This window comes from Octopus bimaculoides, chromosome 24 (assembly GCF_046866305.1).
Source record: "Octopus bimaculoides isolate indiv1 chromosome 24, ASM4686630v1, whole genome shotgun sequence".
NCBI classification, from domain to species: Eukaryota; Metazoa; Mollusca; class Cephalopoda; order Octopoda; family Octopodidae; genus Octopus; species Octopus bimaculoides.
In genome coordinates this window covers 28,186,119-28,202,740 of record NC_142951.1, presented here as the reverse complement: position 1 = coordinate 28,202,740, position 16,622 = coordinate 28,186,119, and the positions used below count along the sequence as shown (strand labels likewise).

The following is a 16,622-nucleotide window of genomic DNA, read 5'->3' as shown; positions in this document are numbered from 1 at the left end:
CACAACACAAAACGATGTTTGTTTTCTCATCGAAAAAGCAATGGCGGACCAAAACAAGATTGCAGAAAGAACCTCGCTTATAAACACAAAATTATATAAACATTAAAACATAAACAGAAACATACATATCTACATATATATATATATATATATATATATTGTATAGTTATACAAATGTCCCCCTACAGCTAAATTTGTTTCCGCATAACTTCCAGAAAAATGGATATTTTTTAGTGATTTTTTTTTTTTTTTTACAAATATACCTCAAATTGTGCAGATTCTGACTCTATCGGAATTTGTTATGAATTTTTTTTTTTCCCGATGGTGGAGAGGGGAATTTCGGAAAATTCACAAAGTCGTTTTTGTTTCTCATAACTCTTAAGAAAAATGGGTACTTTTGGAAAGACTACATTTTTTCAATGAAATTTTTTATAATATAAATACCTTTCAGATGGTGTACATTAGGATTATATCGAAATTTGTTTCATATGAAAAAAGAACGAAAAAATTGGTGGACTTGCACACATACATTCTGACACATATTACAATTTTTTTTTTTTTCGAAAATTCAAGTATCATTTTATGATACGAGCCCATCTAATTTTTTTATATTAAGTTCCAATATAATCCTAATATACACCATCCGAAATGTATTTATAAAAAAAAAAATTCATTAAAAAATATCAATTCTTTGAAAAGTTACGAGGAAAGAAAGCCAACTCATGAATTTTCCGAAACTCCTCTAGTCAGTCTCGGAAAAACTTTTTCACAACAAATTCCGATGTAATCATAATCTACACCATCTGAAACATAGTTGTAGAAAATTTCATTAAAAAATAATCATTTTTCTGGAAGTTATGAGGAAACAAAGTCGAGGCAGCACACTTGTATACGTATGCTATATATATATATATATATATATATATGGTCTAAAGTGTTGAGATTTTTTTAAAATATAAATTACCTATAAAATATAATATTAGTATGACCAGAGATCAAACGATTATAGGATATTATCACGAGAATCGGACTAGTAAAATTCCTTTATAATCGCATAAACAAACAGCAATTGTAAAATATCGTTCATATTACAGACACACATTAACAAATATACATATATGGTGGGGTGGGAGAAACGGGGACGTAAGGAAGAGATGCATCTCCATCGCTTTCAATGATAGTTATTCTGTTTATTCGATCAGCTGAATTGCCTAATTGTTGAATTGGTGAAGTATTCCAAAGACACTTGTTCATTTAACGTAAACCTCTGGGCAGAAAATTAGCGCGACAGTATGAGTGAGTGAATCTTTTTAAACTCCTGCAGCCTTATTCCAAACGGGATGGGCTTCCCTGATTTCAACATGTCCCCCCCCCCCCCCGCCGCCCAATTTTACTCATAACTTTCGAATTGACCCGATGCTTTTCTAGGAGACACTTCACCAAGATGTCACGCAGTAGGATCGAACAAGGAAACACACTACTGCAGAACAAACTTTTTTAAGCATTCGGCCATGCCTGCGTCTGTATACATATCTAAAAGCTGGTATCTTAGCAAATCTTAGCGGTGGCTTGTATCGGGGGAAAAAAATAGCCATAAAATTTCGAACAAAAAAAAATATATAATTTCAGTTCAGTTAGCAGTTTACCGTGAAATAGGGGAAACGTTTCGGATATTAGCCCTTCTTCAGAGGGAAAGCATTCAGAAGACTTATCACAACGGTTGCAAAATTGAGGATGAGAGATTGAAAGCGAAAGAGTGCATGTTGTTGTTTAATACATAGGTCAGCACAGGTTGGACAAATCTAAGATCGAAGACATTTTAACCATAAACAAACGGGTGGTTTGTTTTAGGGTCTTTTCTTTACGACGGTTAATTAGAGGAAATTTGGCAGCTATTTCTAGTGATTTGTGCGATCACATAAATGCTTTCATGAGAAAGACTGATACGGTGGGGTAGATGTGGAGTCATATATGTATATAAGTGAGAGAGAGAGGGAGACAGAGAGAGAGAGAGTGCATGTGTAAAGTGTGTATTATTCTAAATATATATACATCTGGATATACACATAGCTGGCAATATATATAGACGTATATACTTGGTTATATATACGCATATTCACACCTAGATATAAACACGCATTCTGTTCCTAAAACCTAAAATAAAACAGCCACAGGTTTATATATATATATATATATATATAGTTTATACACACATCTCTATCAAGGTACACACACATAGATGATATATAAATATACACATATAAATAAATTACAAAGAAGCAGCTAAGACAATTGAAGCTCACCTGGTGCCGTGGCCACAGGTCCAGTGGTCCCAGTAGGGGCTGAAGCAGGGGCCGAAGGTGAAGCAGTGTAGGTAGAACGACCACAACAACAGCAACAACAATAATAATAACAGGGAAACCACAACCTGAGAATTTCGCGGAAAAAGCACATGTATCCCACTGCGCATGCGCTACACTGACACATATTAAGCTAGCTCGAAAAAATTTTTTACGTATTCCCAACAAAAATATATATATATATAATGGGAGGTATTTTTTTTTAAAGTTGAATTTAGAATAATATGATTTACTTTCAATTGGGTGACTAGAATATGTATATTTTATTACAACAGGAAAAAAATAAACTAAATTTTTTAATGAAGCCATCAGTTTTGCGGTTATGTCCCTTTACGTTCTGTGTTCAAACCTTACCGAGGTCGACTTAGATTTTTCATGTTTCTGTTAGTGATGGTGTAGCGATAAAATAGAGTACATGATCGATTAAATAGACGGTTAAATCTTCCCACCTCAAAATCTGAAGCCTTATACATCCATTAGAAAACGTAATGTTTTAAAAGAGAGAGAGACAAAGCTTTTCTACGAAACTAAATCTGCTGATTAAACGACAAAGAGGGTAGATGCTAGTATGGAAGCACCATACTTGAAAATGAAAGAGAGATACCTATGGAAGGTCCACTTGAAATTTTTAAAAAATACATTTTCCCATTTAGATGTTGATTTTCCGAAATAATTTATACATTTGAAATCTAGCAGTCGTATATAGCCTTGCCCTGGTATACATGAATACATGACCTGAATTCATTATATTTTGGATAAATGAGAATGTTGATTCATTCAGAATTCGTGCATCCAAGCAATTCAGAAGAAACTTGGTCATACTTCATAAAAATCAGTTTTAAAAAATGCAAATAAAATAACATTTTAGTTTTACAAATTTTATTGCTGGCAGAAGACATTAATTTTTTTAAAACATTATTCCCTTCCTCCATCAGTTTTTTATACTATTGGCACAATGCCCGAAATTTTGATGAAAAAGGCTGATGTTCAATTACATTGACCTCTGTGCTCCTGTGTTACATATTTTATCAACCCCAAAAGGATGAAAAAGAAAAGTTGATCTTGGAAGAATTTTCTCCTCAGACTGTAAAAAGCAAAAAGAAATACCACTAAGCATTTTGCTCATCAAACTAACAATTCTGCTAACTCATTGACTTCCCTTCTTCCATTAGTTAATATACATAATTACTCTAAATTATTTTCTTAATCAATAACTTTATCCAGTTTCTATTGCATTTCTTAAAGTTACTGCGTGGCACCTTGGGCAAGTGTCTTCTACTATAGCCTCGGGCCGACCAAAGCCTTGTGAGTGGATTTGGTAGACGGAAACTGAAAGAAGCCCATCATATATATGTGTGTAGATATATATATATATATATATGTATGTATGTGTGTGTGTTTGTGTGTCTGTGTTTGTCCCCCCCAACATCGCTTGACAACCGATGCTGGTGTGTTTACGTCCCCGTAACTTAGCGGTTCGGCAAAAGAGACTGATAGAATAAGTACTAGGCTTCCAAAGAATAAGTCCTGGGGTCGATTTGCTCGACTAAAGGCGGTGCTCCAGCATGGCCACAGTCAAATGACTGAAACAAGCAAAAGAGCAAAAGAGTATAAAAAGGCTACAAGACAATTTATGATTAATTCAAACTAATATGAATAAATAAGCATTACATCTAACTGAGTAATCTGAATACTAAAGGATTAATTAAGAAGCCTGCCAATGGGCACCTCTGTGCCTCATATTTGTGTAATTAATCTTAATCCTCTTACCATGAAAATCAATTATATCCATTCAAAATTTTATTATCTTCAACCAGTTTTATATACTGGCCAATCATTATTTGAGGAATGTCATGTATGAAACTACTTTATTGAGGTAACCTGACTTGCAGGAAATAGCAGTTCTATTTTTTGGTAGATATTTAATATCATTACTGGAGTAACCATGAAATCTAATTTCACAGTTAAAGGGTTAAAGATTATAAAGAATAGAAGAGGGTTGAAGACAGAGCCATGCTGTACACCAACTTGTTCTCATAGCGTACCAAATCTTGTTTTTGCATGTTAGATCCTTTCAAGACATATTCATTTACACTCACAAGACTTCATAGCACTGGAAACTATCCAAGACCTTCCCTGGATCAATATAAGTAGTCCATTTTTAGTTAAGAACTTTCTTTACAGATCTTCCATTAGAAGAGGATCTAAGAAGGTGGGCTTAATAGGTCTTCTTCAACCTCTATCAGTTATTTAGAAAAGTATACCTGAAACCAACTTTATTACCATGCTTTTCTTGTGTCCAATTTTAAGGTTGTTTTTTTTTTTTTGTTTTTTTTGCTTTGCTTTTCTGAATATTATATAATAGGTATTTTTTATGGCTATAGTGGGGTTAAAAATGATGTTGTTTTTGTGCATTTTGAGGGTTGGGTTTTTTGGGGGTTTTTTCTGTAATAGGTGCTGGTTGGTTTTCTAACTCTAAATATACATCGTTGGAGTCTGTTCATGTTGTGGCTCAGAGAATTTCTTGTTCTGTAAGGAAATTGTCTGTTGATAGTAAGAAAGGAGAATTTAGAAAGATTAGTAAAATATCAGGATAGGGCAGTGAATTGTCAGAGTTGATAGAGCATCAAACAGGCTATTTTGCAGTATTTATTCAGCCCTGTATGTTAGATGGGTATTGATATGTTAGTAGATGTTAGGCAACATGTTGTCCCATAATAAAACAAAATCTAATGGTGTTTAAATAAGATTTATTTTTACAGAAGTACATTACAATATTTACATTTTTACATAGTTGCTTGCCATTAGTGTCAAGTGGTCTGCCAGAAGCAAATGTAGTTTAGAGTTACATTAATAACAGAAAAGATTAGCTTTGTGTCAAAGGCTGGAATAATGCTCTGTCCATTGTGGTGAAAGATTCCTTTAACCCAGGGCTGAGCTGCAACCAAGGGAATTTGTTTGCTTAAAGATCTTGTGGTTTGAGCATCTCAATTGTTTGTGGAGAGAATTTGCTGGGTACTTAATTGTGTGGTGATGATGACAACGGCAATGATGATTATTGATGATGATGACAGTTTCTTCAATAGCTCTGGAGGTTGGGGATTGTGGAACTGTTGGGAATGTTTTTAACTTTGGTGTTATATGTATTGCTTGAATTTCTTTGACATATGAAATATATGTATTTTCACTGGGTCTGTAAAAGAGAGTTGTGTAGCTCTCGAGTTTTAGGGATTCACACAGATACACAGACAGACAGACACACAGACAGACACACAGACAGACAGACACACAGACAGACAGACACACAGACAGACAGACACACAGACAGACAGACACACAGACAGACAGACAGACACACAGACAGACAGACAGACACACAGACAGACAGACACACATTCTCATCTTTATATATAGAGATATATATATATACACACACACACGCACCCAAACACACGTATATATATGTATATCAAAATAAATATATGAAAGTCAATGAAGTTTCGTAAAAGAAGGTGATCATGTACATATTTTCTTGCTGTTGTGATTATAACACCTCGTTGTAAACAATGTTCCTTGTTTTCCCTTGTGGAGCATATGCAAATAGGTTTTTTTTTGCTGCCCACCCTTGAGCAGCCAAAATACAGTTGTCCATGTGAGAAGCGGGGCTCTTCCAAGAGAAGACCAGCTACAGACAGTGCTCATCTGTTATGTTCGGGTTAAAATTTCATCAACATCAAAAATATATGAATTTTCATGGGAGTTATGGCCGTTATGCATAGAATATAATTTCCAAATTGCAGACAAAATTTACAATCGATAAATGTCTTAGAATAACCAGTCTCTCATCTGGGAAGGCCTTGAAATCAATGTTACCAACTGGGGACTATGTGTGTCGCAGTGATAATAAAAAGACTCAAAGGAGGTCTGCAACGAAATAATTTTACTCAATACTTTGCAAGTGAATCAGTGGAGGCAAAGATGCGTCTCATTTACTTGACAATTTATGCACCACATTGCAGAAATCACAATGTAAGTATATCTGAAAGGGTAGTCTTACACTGTTGTACCGTTGAATTACAAATAATGCTCATCTGTTATGTTCGGGTTAAAATTTCATCAACATCAAAAATATATGAATTTTTATGGGAGTTATGGCCGTTATGCATAGAATGTAATTTCCAAATTTCATAAAGATCCATTCAGTACTTTTGACGTAGTTTTGGATAAGAAAACAAATGACTAATGTGTGTGTTTGTGTCCATGTGTATGTGTGTGATGGGTGTATATATGTATAGATATCTGTATGTATGTATAAATATATGTATATGTGTACATATTACATGTACATCTATATATATATACATCTACACATATGTATACATATACATGTATGCATATATATCTATACATATACGTGTACATATACATCTATATATATATACATATACATCTCTCTCTCTCTCTGAAAGTATCTGTCATTACAGTATCGAAATGTGATTGTTTCAGTTAGTGGAATAGTTTCATTTTTAAAGTGAAAGTATTTGACATGAGTGTTTTTGTTTCACTTTTGACACGTAATACTTAAATAGTGGAGGAGATATTATGTTGCCGTGGGCTCGAACTCTGCAAGAAGTTAAAAAATTTTTTTGACTAAAACACAACTGGAACTCTAAGTAAGGCATGTGTAAAATTTGAATGAAATTGGTTGCGTAGTTCTCGAGTTTTAGGGATACACACACACACACACACACAGACAGACAGACACACATTCTCATTTTTATATATATAGATGGTGACAATGATCATAACAATGATAAGGATAATGATGATGGTGGTGATGATGATGATGATGATGACAACAATAATGATGATGATGACGACTGATGATGATGATGATGATGATTATGATGGTGATGACAATGATGATGGTGATGACAACGATGATGATGATGATGATGAAAGTGGCAATGACGACTGATGATTATGATGAGGAGGAGGAGGAGGAGGAGGAGAGGGGCAATGACGACTGATGATGATTATGGTGATGATGATGATGATGACGATGACGACGATGATGATGAAAGTAGCAATGACGATGATAATTTGTTCCTACCAAGTAAAAGTTCACTTCACCTGTATAACACACCATTCAAGCTACAGGTACACACTTTTTTTTTTTTATATTCTCCAAGTAATACTTCCAATCCCCACCTCCTTTCATGACTTCTTTTGTCTGAAGCCATCTTACTTTCTAGTTTTCCTTCCTTCCTTCTTTCTTTCATTCTTTCATTTCTTTTAATGTTAATGTTTTCATCTTTCTTTTTTCTTTCTTTCTTTCTTCTTTAATTAAGAAAATATTCTTTAAAATAAGATTGCACCAGCAAATAGCTGAGGTAGAAGAAAAACATTGCTTCCTTTTTGTTTATCTAACTCTCTGAATTCCTCAGTTTATCGTCTGCAGCCATTTACCGTTTTGTGTTTTATATATACATATATATATATATATATATGTGTGTGTGTGTGTGTATATATATGTATATATATATATATATATATATATATATATATATATATATATATATATATATATATATATATATATATATATATATATCTTCATTCTTGAAAAATTACTGTTACCTAAGTGTACATATGTGTATGTGTGTATGCATGCAAGTGTGTGTGTGTGTGCGTGTGTGTGTGTGTGTGTGTGTGTGTGTGTGATTGCTAATATAACGTAGTGAGCTAAATATCTACATACCTTCCAATCTACCCTACATGCCTGCTTGCCAACCCACCAAGCTGTCTATCTGTCTGTCTATCTAACTATCAATCTCTCTATCTATCAATCTGTCTGCCTCTCTCTCTCTCTCTCTCTCTCTCTCTCTCTCTATCTATCTATCTATCTATCTATCTATCTATCTTTCTTTCTTTCTATCTCGTGAGCTAGCTTTCTGTTTATCTAACTGTCTATCTGTCCGACCATCTGTTTGTCTGTCAGTCTGTCTGTCTGTTTGCCCATGTGTCTGTCTGTCTGTCTGTATTTCTTTATCTATTACCAACCAACCAACCTCCCTACCAGTCCATCTCTCATTTTTGCTGAAAGATGCCTTGCTACAACTAATTATGATGTACCTCATGGAGCGTGTGTGTGTGTGTCTGTTACCTTGTATGTACATGTACCCAGGTATATACATTTGTGCATCAGTATATTTCTGTGTGTGTGTGTGTTTGTGATTATCGTCGTCGTCGTCATCGTCATCATCATCATCATTTAGCATCCGTTTTTCATGCTGGCATGGGTAAGACAGTTTGACTGGAACTGCACCAGGCTCCAGTCTGTTTTGGCTTGATCTCTATGACTGGCTGCCTTTCCTAAGAGTGTACCAGATGTCTTTTATGTGCCACCAGCATGTGTGCTTTTCACATTTCACCGTCACAGGTGCCTTTTATGTGTCACCAACACAGGCGCCTACTACATGTCTCCAGCACGAGTGCCTTTTACATGTCACCAGCACAAGTGCCTTTTACGTGTCTCATCAAAATCATCATCGATGGTGGCGGCCTCATCGTCGTTGTCATCATCATTTAACATCCATGTTCCACACTGATATGGGTTGGACAGTTTGACAAGGGACCAATGGACCCAAGGACTACATTGTGCCTTTACTTAAACAGACTCCACTCTCTCTATCATATCTCTGCATATCAGCAATAGTGACCCCCCACCCTGAATACTTTAGATCGAAATCTCCCAACCTCATTCCCCAAATACATCTTATTTCTTTATTGCCCACAAGGGGCTAAACATAGAGGGGACAAACAAGGACAGACAAAGGGGTTACGTCAATTACATCAACCCAGTGCGTAATTGGTACTTAATTTATCGACCCCGAAAGGATGAAAGGCAAAGTTGACCTCGGCGGAATTTGAACTCAGAACGTAAAGACAGACGAAATACCGCTAAGCATTTCGCCCGGCGTGCTAACGGTTCTGCCAGCTCGCCGCCCAAATACATCTGTACCCTCATTCCCCAAATACATCTGCCCCTTCTAATCACTGGCTCAGGAACGAAATTTGCTTAAGGGGTGGAAACCCAGGTCCAAAATTTTTTACAAACAAAGTCTTGTTTTTTTTTATAATTATTTTTGTTGTTTGTTCCTTGGGAAGAAACCTAACTTCAACCTACTTTTTACAGATCACTTTTTACTCATAGTTTTCTGACCCTGAGAAAAGTAAGTAGGGGTACAAATTTTGATTTTGCACCCCACAAAAATTCTAGGGTTACACCTGCACTCCCTGCAACCTTTTCCCTGGGCCCATACCTCTAATGTTCTCCTAACAGCTCAAACCACCAGCATCACTTTGATTACATCTCATCCTACATGGAGGGCACATGTATTACTTCATTCCTCTTTGAAGTCATTGATAAATGCCACATTCACAGCTCCTTGTGCCTCCTTCATTCATCTCATACTGATGTTACAGGTACAGAAGAAAAATCTTTCGCACTCTTCAACTTGCTTCATTAACCTGTCTCATTATCTACATTCATCTTAATTCAACACTTAAGTCCTCAAAACCCCTTGATCTCATTTTCCCTACCAAGTTTAATCTATACCAAACCCTGTCTTTGCAGTTATTGGATCATCTAACTACCACTTCACATTTGCATATCACACAACCCCCACCCCCTACTCAATGGCACTTCATGTTAGCCAACTAGCTGGACCTTTGAGTTTGATCCCTAGGAGCCCTGGTAGCATATGTCCTTCACTCCCGACCCATAATAAATACCTGGGCAGTGACTGAAATTTTCCCACTTGTCATATCTCCCCACTTCCCACACATAACAAAAATCAATGTCCATGTCCACCAAGTAGTGTAGCCATAGTTGTGCTGAAGACGTTCAGGGGAAAAAATAATGGCCTACAACATCTGTTGAAACTCACCCACCTCAGAAAACTGGGTGGTTTTTATCCAGCAGTGCAACATCTGCAAGTCCAATACCAAACTTGTAGACAACTTCTTTCAAACTGCAGTCAATCTTTTTGGTTGCTATCCAAAAGAATTTCCATCGACGTTGTTGAATCTTCTTTCCTTCCAGTTCACAACAGACTTCAGTGAGCATTACCTCTCTACCACAGAGAAAGCCTTTACCTTCACTGCCTGCTTGGCAGCCAACATCACACTTCATACTCTTTATTAAAATTCAAACATCTACCACCCATGATCGTTGTTAGCTTTCTATGCCAACCAGTGATTTTCCCATCACTACCTTGGCAAAAATGGCTAAGTCAAAGCTTTACACAATGAGATCATAATAAAATCAAAGCATTTTAGAGTTTACTAATATTTGGCATTTTTCAATGACTAATATTCTTTTCTACTCAGCCTGGTCTCTTTATCTATGTCACGCGGAAAGGTTGTTTGCGAGAACGATATCGTGTACAGATACCGAAGGATTGACTCTGTTGAGCACCGATTGATTGATTGACCTTCGATGTGACTGAACCACCAATTCTAACCAGTTAGGATTCACCAAAATTTGAAACAATATACTGTTGATATCGTTTATTAAAAAGAAATGCTTTAAAAGATTTAAAAGAAATGTTTTTAAATAAACTGTACATCATTTTAACGGTTATGTTAGCGTTATTTTAAATGATATATTGGTCGAATGGTCACGACTGGACGCCTTATTATTATTTCCTACAACAGAATTTATGGAAACGTAAAATTTAGAAATATATATATTCTCGTGACAGCTTAAAGAGATAAAAAGTACGCTTTTTCGATTCAACTATTCCAATGAAAATGTGTAACGTTCATGCCATTCTCATGGAATAATCATATTTGAAAATACAGCACTATAATTAAAAATGAACGACAGGGAATGTTTAAAAAAATTGAGTCCCTAATAATTAACAGTTATTGTGTGTGAAAAATCAGCCATCAGAAATGAAACAGTTATGAAATAAAATGTACGAAAATAAAACAAACATACGTTATTGGAATTATATCTTCAATATATTTAGTAGGAATACAGAATAAAACGAAAAGAATCTATAGACGGGAAAAAAAAGGTAACGAAAAAAACATATAGAGGAATTTTAAAAAACAACGATGGGCTCGTCCGGGATTCGAACCCGGGACCTCTCGCACCCAAAGCGAGAATCATACCCCTAGACCAACGAGCCTCATACATTTTGGTGCTGAAAAAAATATATTATAAACTGTTAAACATTTATTGATGTTTTAATCTCTCATAATTTTGTAATTATTTAATTATTTTGATTATATTTAATGAGTTTCGACGTTTTCTTGATGCTCTCAACATTCAGGATGTCGATATTTAGCCTACGATTGGCCACTGGCCTCTGGGCAAACCTTGTTTTATCAGTATAAACAACTCCTTACGTTGACTATAGTCACTCGAGAAGCTAGAAAGAGCAGCCAAAAAATAAAAAGATAACCGTTTAATCACATGATATTACCTTCTTTTAAAGATCACATTGAATAATGTAATTCGAGATTTCTAAAAATTCCAAAACATAAACAAGTTATGACGGAGTTATATCTATAGAGTACCTAAAAATGAATTCCGTCTCGAGATATACTGTCGGCAATTAAGAAAAAAAAAAGAAAAGGAATCCGTCACGGATGGAAAGTCTTTCTTAAAGGCTTTTTTGATAGGAGGTGACCTGGTGGCTAATGTCGTCCATGATACAGAAAAACAACAGGATAGTCAAGGTTGTAGCGCCTTTGATTGTGTAGTTTTGTTGGACTGAGGATTATATGTCAACGAAATTAAAGCGTGAACTTTGACTGGCCATACCTACACAAGTGTGCCCCACCACACACGCACACACACACACACACACACAAAGGCACCCACGCACACACGCACACAGACGACTCTGTTTCCTCATAACTTCAGAAAAAATTAATATTTTCTGATGAAATTTTCCACTAAAACCTTTCAGATGGGGTACATTACAACACAATCAGATGTTTAATGTGAGAAAAATAAACTGCTGGCCACGCACGCATACATACTAACCCATGTATTTTATTCCTTGTACAAAATTTCAGATTTCATTTTGTACATATATATGAGTGCGCGCCTACCAATTTTTTTTTTCACATTTTTCTTTTCTTCTGATATAATCGTAATCTACACAACCTGAAAGGTTCTTATAGAAAATTTCAATCAAAAAGTATTCATTATTTTCAGAAAATTACGAGGTGACGAAGTCGGATCACAATTGTGTAGGTCGGGTCACAGTTGTGTACGTCTGCTTCGTTTCTGTAATGGCATCTAGTTCATAATGATTGACTGATGTACAGAGTGTTTGGAAAGTCACTGCGCGCTTATATTTTTTATTAATATGTCTGTCGCAATATACAATGCAAGAAAAGAATGTGACTGAAAATTATAAACAATGTTGATAGTGATGTTTGTGTGTGTACCACCTTTTCCAAATACACTTCAGGGATCTGTACAAGATCCCATTACAGTTGTTAAAACCATATTGAGGGTAGCGATCTGAAATAGAAAAAGGCAAAATACAATTAGACAAGAATACCCTGTACTATAAAGAGTCCTAGTGATTGTTTATGGAAGATAACTATCCGAATGATTTAGATGTGAAATTTGAAAGCAGATTATATGAAATTAGACCAGCAGTCTCCAACCGTTATTTCACCACACAAACCGCCAATGTTACCAACAGACTTAAATTTTTTTTTTTTTATAGCTTCAGCTTAGAGCTGCGGCCATGCTAATACAGCGCCGTTAAAATACGTTAGTAGCAATGAGATTCGAACCCACGCCTCCGAAGAGACTGGTGCCTAAAACCAGTGTCTTAGATCACTCAGCCACGTTGCCAACTGCTTTAAAAAAATATGTACACGTTTTTTTTTTTTCATTTTCTTTATTCAAAAAATAAAAACTATATCCATTTCATAAATGGTGAATCCTCTAGAATATCATAAAGAAATTGGTTTCAAAGCAATGCCCTCACATATCTACCCGCCGCGCGCACACACACATACACACACACACCTCCCAGCTACTCCATTTTCTCTCATCATCACTTGTTACAGTCATGTCATCCCCCATCTCTACTACTTATACTCTCCCTACCCCTCGCTCTTCTCTATGGGAGAACAGCGAGGGGTAGGGAGAGTATAAGTAGTATTATATTATACTTATTTATTGTACTTTTAATTATAATTTTCTTTCTATATGCGACACTGGTTTTTCATCGATGAGTTCATAAACCTTGGTTCTTTTCCCTAATACTATATATTTATATATATTTTATACTGTGAAACTTAATTTAATTTTAATTTTTAATGAATTGATTTTAATTGAGTTTTAACCTGTAATTTTGGATTTTATCCCTAATATTATTAATATACATTATTATTATATATATATATATAGAGATAGATAGATAAAGATATACATATATGGACCTTTTCTGTATGGTTGCTTGCGATAGTCAATAAAACAGAAACAAATTTTTAAAATTTATTCTTCCTGTGCGGCCTGATACCAAACGATCCTCGACATAGCAGTGGTGAGGATTTTACTGGTCCAAGGGAAATAAATCCTACAACTACAGTTCAGGCGGTGTATCATTAAAAAAGTTTCCAATAGGAATAAGTCTTAACCTTCGCTTTCCAATGGTATCTTCGACTCTCTAACAACGCGCACTTGTTACATTAATGCAACGTCAAGACGTAAATAACATAAGTTAGGAGTGATAGAAGAGAGAGAGATGGCTTCGAGTTATAGACGATTTCTAACCCTCTGTAAAAACTGGCCCATAGACACCAGCAAAGCAGCTGATAAGGACCTCGCCGTCTTCATACGCGAGAATATAGCTAAAACCTTTAGACATGGTGACGCTACACGAATTGAAGAATCGGCAAAATGTGAGAATATTTATGAGAGTCTTCAGAGGATATCTGCAGACTACCATCTGAATAAATACCAATTGGATAAGCCTTATGTAACAGCTTCCTGTAAGGCCACTCGAGATGAATGTAGAGTGGTACTATCCAAGGAAGGCAGCGATATTATCTTCGAAAATGATGCCAATGTCTTTGACAAAGTGAAATCGAAATTCGAAACAGGGTAACCAAAGGAGACTGTATGAATTCTAGTATTCAATGTAAGGAGACTGTATGAATTCTAGTATTCAATGTAAGGAGACAGATTAAAGACTTCGTGAGTGTTGTGTCTATTGGCTTCCTAAAATATGTACTTTTGCTGTCCTGTACCAGTTATTGTATTGTGTTGGCTTACATAACGTTCCTATATTTGCGTAACATTCTTGTCTTTTACATAGTTGCTTAGATTGCTAGAAATAGTAGCCAACAGCCCTACCTCAAATCACGAACTATCGTCTCAAACAACAACGAATAGGACAATTTGGTTAATAAGCTTGCTTCCTAACCATGTGGTCTTGGGTTCAGTCCTACTGCACGACAAGTATCGTGGGAAATTATCTTACACTATAGCCTCGGATCGACCAAAGTCTTGTGAGTCGATTTGGCAAACAAAGAAGCTCGTCAGTTTAGAATCAGTAGTTCTTTGACTGTTATTTCCAAATTTTCAGTATGTTGGAGAAGCAACTCTAGCTAATCCCTGTATATTTATTATATATATATATATATATATATATATATATATATATATATATATATATATATGCTGTCGGACGAAATCCAAAGAAAACTAAATGACATCTGTCCAAGGTTGACAACTGCAACACAACTCACTGCAAGTTTTAACATAGCCTTCATCAATCATTTTGTGCAGAAGATGCCTGGCAATAATCAACACTAATGGTGATCACACGAGATATTGAGTTCATCTCTTTGGATCCAGGACACTGTCATCACGTGACACCATCTGATGTCAAACATGTTTCAGGAAATGACATTTTATCATTAAAAAAGAAGGGTTTCTTAATTAGCATTCTTAATCAATGCTATGACAGTCTGTTAATAAAGCAGTTTCTATTTAGTATGTATGTAACGTTTCTTTTGTGGTTCAGTTTATATATATAAAAAGATCTCCAACCAATCTCTTCTAATATTTGGTGACATGTTCCATACACGACTCAGAAACAATTGGAAAAGATACCTGGATGATTGCTTTATCTTGACAAGCCAAGTGAATTTAAAAACATGTTAAACAACCTCAACAATAACATGTGGTTGGGAAGCTATCTTCTTATCACACAGCCAGCCATAAATATTTTGTTACATAGTTCAATGTTACAGGTTCAAATCTGCTCTGTAAATTTGACCAAGTTCTTTTTTTTTTCTTCATATTTCAGAAGAATTAACTGGTTGTCAGAACCAAGGCCTTACAAGAGAAGTCATTCAAATGCATATTGAGAACACCCTGATGCACAGAGGTTGTTTACAACTTTATGACCACAAAGAAAATCATGGCAGACTGTGAAGTGAAGATCCTTACCCAAGGCCTTCATCCCTTCAAATTTTTTTCTTTGTAAACTTATTTATTGGCTTTAGTTTGTATCAAACAATAAAATTTTTATGCCAGAAACCTTATGAACTATCCTTGCTTTTTCTATTCATTAGCTGAAGGTTTGTGGGTAGATTTCTCTCAAACTACCCATACACTCTCTGTCTCTCTCTCTCTTTCTCTCAAACTATCTGCACTCTCCCTGTTTTCTTCTCCCCCAAACTACCCTACCATACACACACACACACATTTTCTTTCTCTCTCTCTCGCCCTCTCTTAAACTACCCATACACACATTCTCTCTCAATTTATCTACTCACACATACATACACACACACACTCTCTCTCTCTCTATCTGCACTTTGTTTTCCTCTCCCTCAAACTACCCTACCATACACACGTTTTCTTTCTCTCTCTTTCTCACCCTCTCTCAAACTACCCATACACACATTCCCTCTGAAATTATCCACTCACATACATACACATACAATCTATCCAAACCCCTAAAATTACTAAAACAAATTTCTTAAATAATCCATGCATTTACACACATACACTGTATGAAGTTACATATATGCTCACGCTCAGGCAGCCATGTAGTTTAATGTGAGTTACAAAAATAAAAAAATAAAAATCTAACGAGAAGCTTTCACCAACTTAAAACCATCAGTGCAAGATTCAAAAGAATGAAAATTATGTCTAACAGACACACAAGGAAGAAGAAGAGAGTTCTATACAATAGATGTTGAAAG

At 35.5% G+C, this 16,622-nt stretch overlaps 1 protein-coding gene, 1 long non-coding RNA gene and 1 other non-coding gene across 3 annotated transcripts in view; 1 reads left to right on the top strand and 2 right to left on the bottom strand.

The window, feature by feature from the left end:
- Positions 1-2,493, bottom strand: part of LOC106877610 (GMP synthase [glutamine-hydrolyzing]) — a 33,437-nt gene extending 30,944 nt beyond the window's left edge. Inside the window, exon 1 of the mRNA XM_089340996.1 lies at positions 2,304-2,493. Within this exon, the coding sequence (XP_089197122.1) occupies positions 2,304-2,487 (184 nt within the window). The 5' untranslated portion in view covers positions 2,488-2,493. The remainder of the gene's footprint in view (positions 1-2,303) is intronic.
- Positions 2,494-11,488: 8,995 nt separating this feature from the next.
- Trnap-ugg (transfer RNA proline (anticodon UGG)) lies at positions 11,489-11,560 on the bottom strand. The gene has a single exon. It is a non-coding gene; the product is annotated as a tRNA-Pro (tRNA).
- Positions 11,561-12,119: 559 nt separating this feature from the next.
- On the top strand, positions 12,120-15,956 carry LOC106877621 (uncharacterized). Its single transcript, XR_016238170.1, has 2 exons — positions 12,120-14,601; positions 15,719-15,956. It is a non-coding gene; the product is annotated as an uncharacterized LOC106877621 (long non-coding RNA).
- Positions 15,957-16,622: the final 666 nt, after the last annotated feature.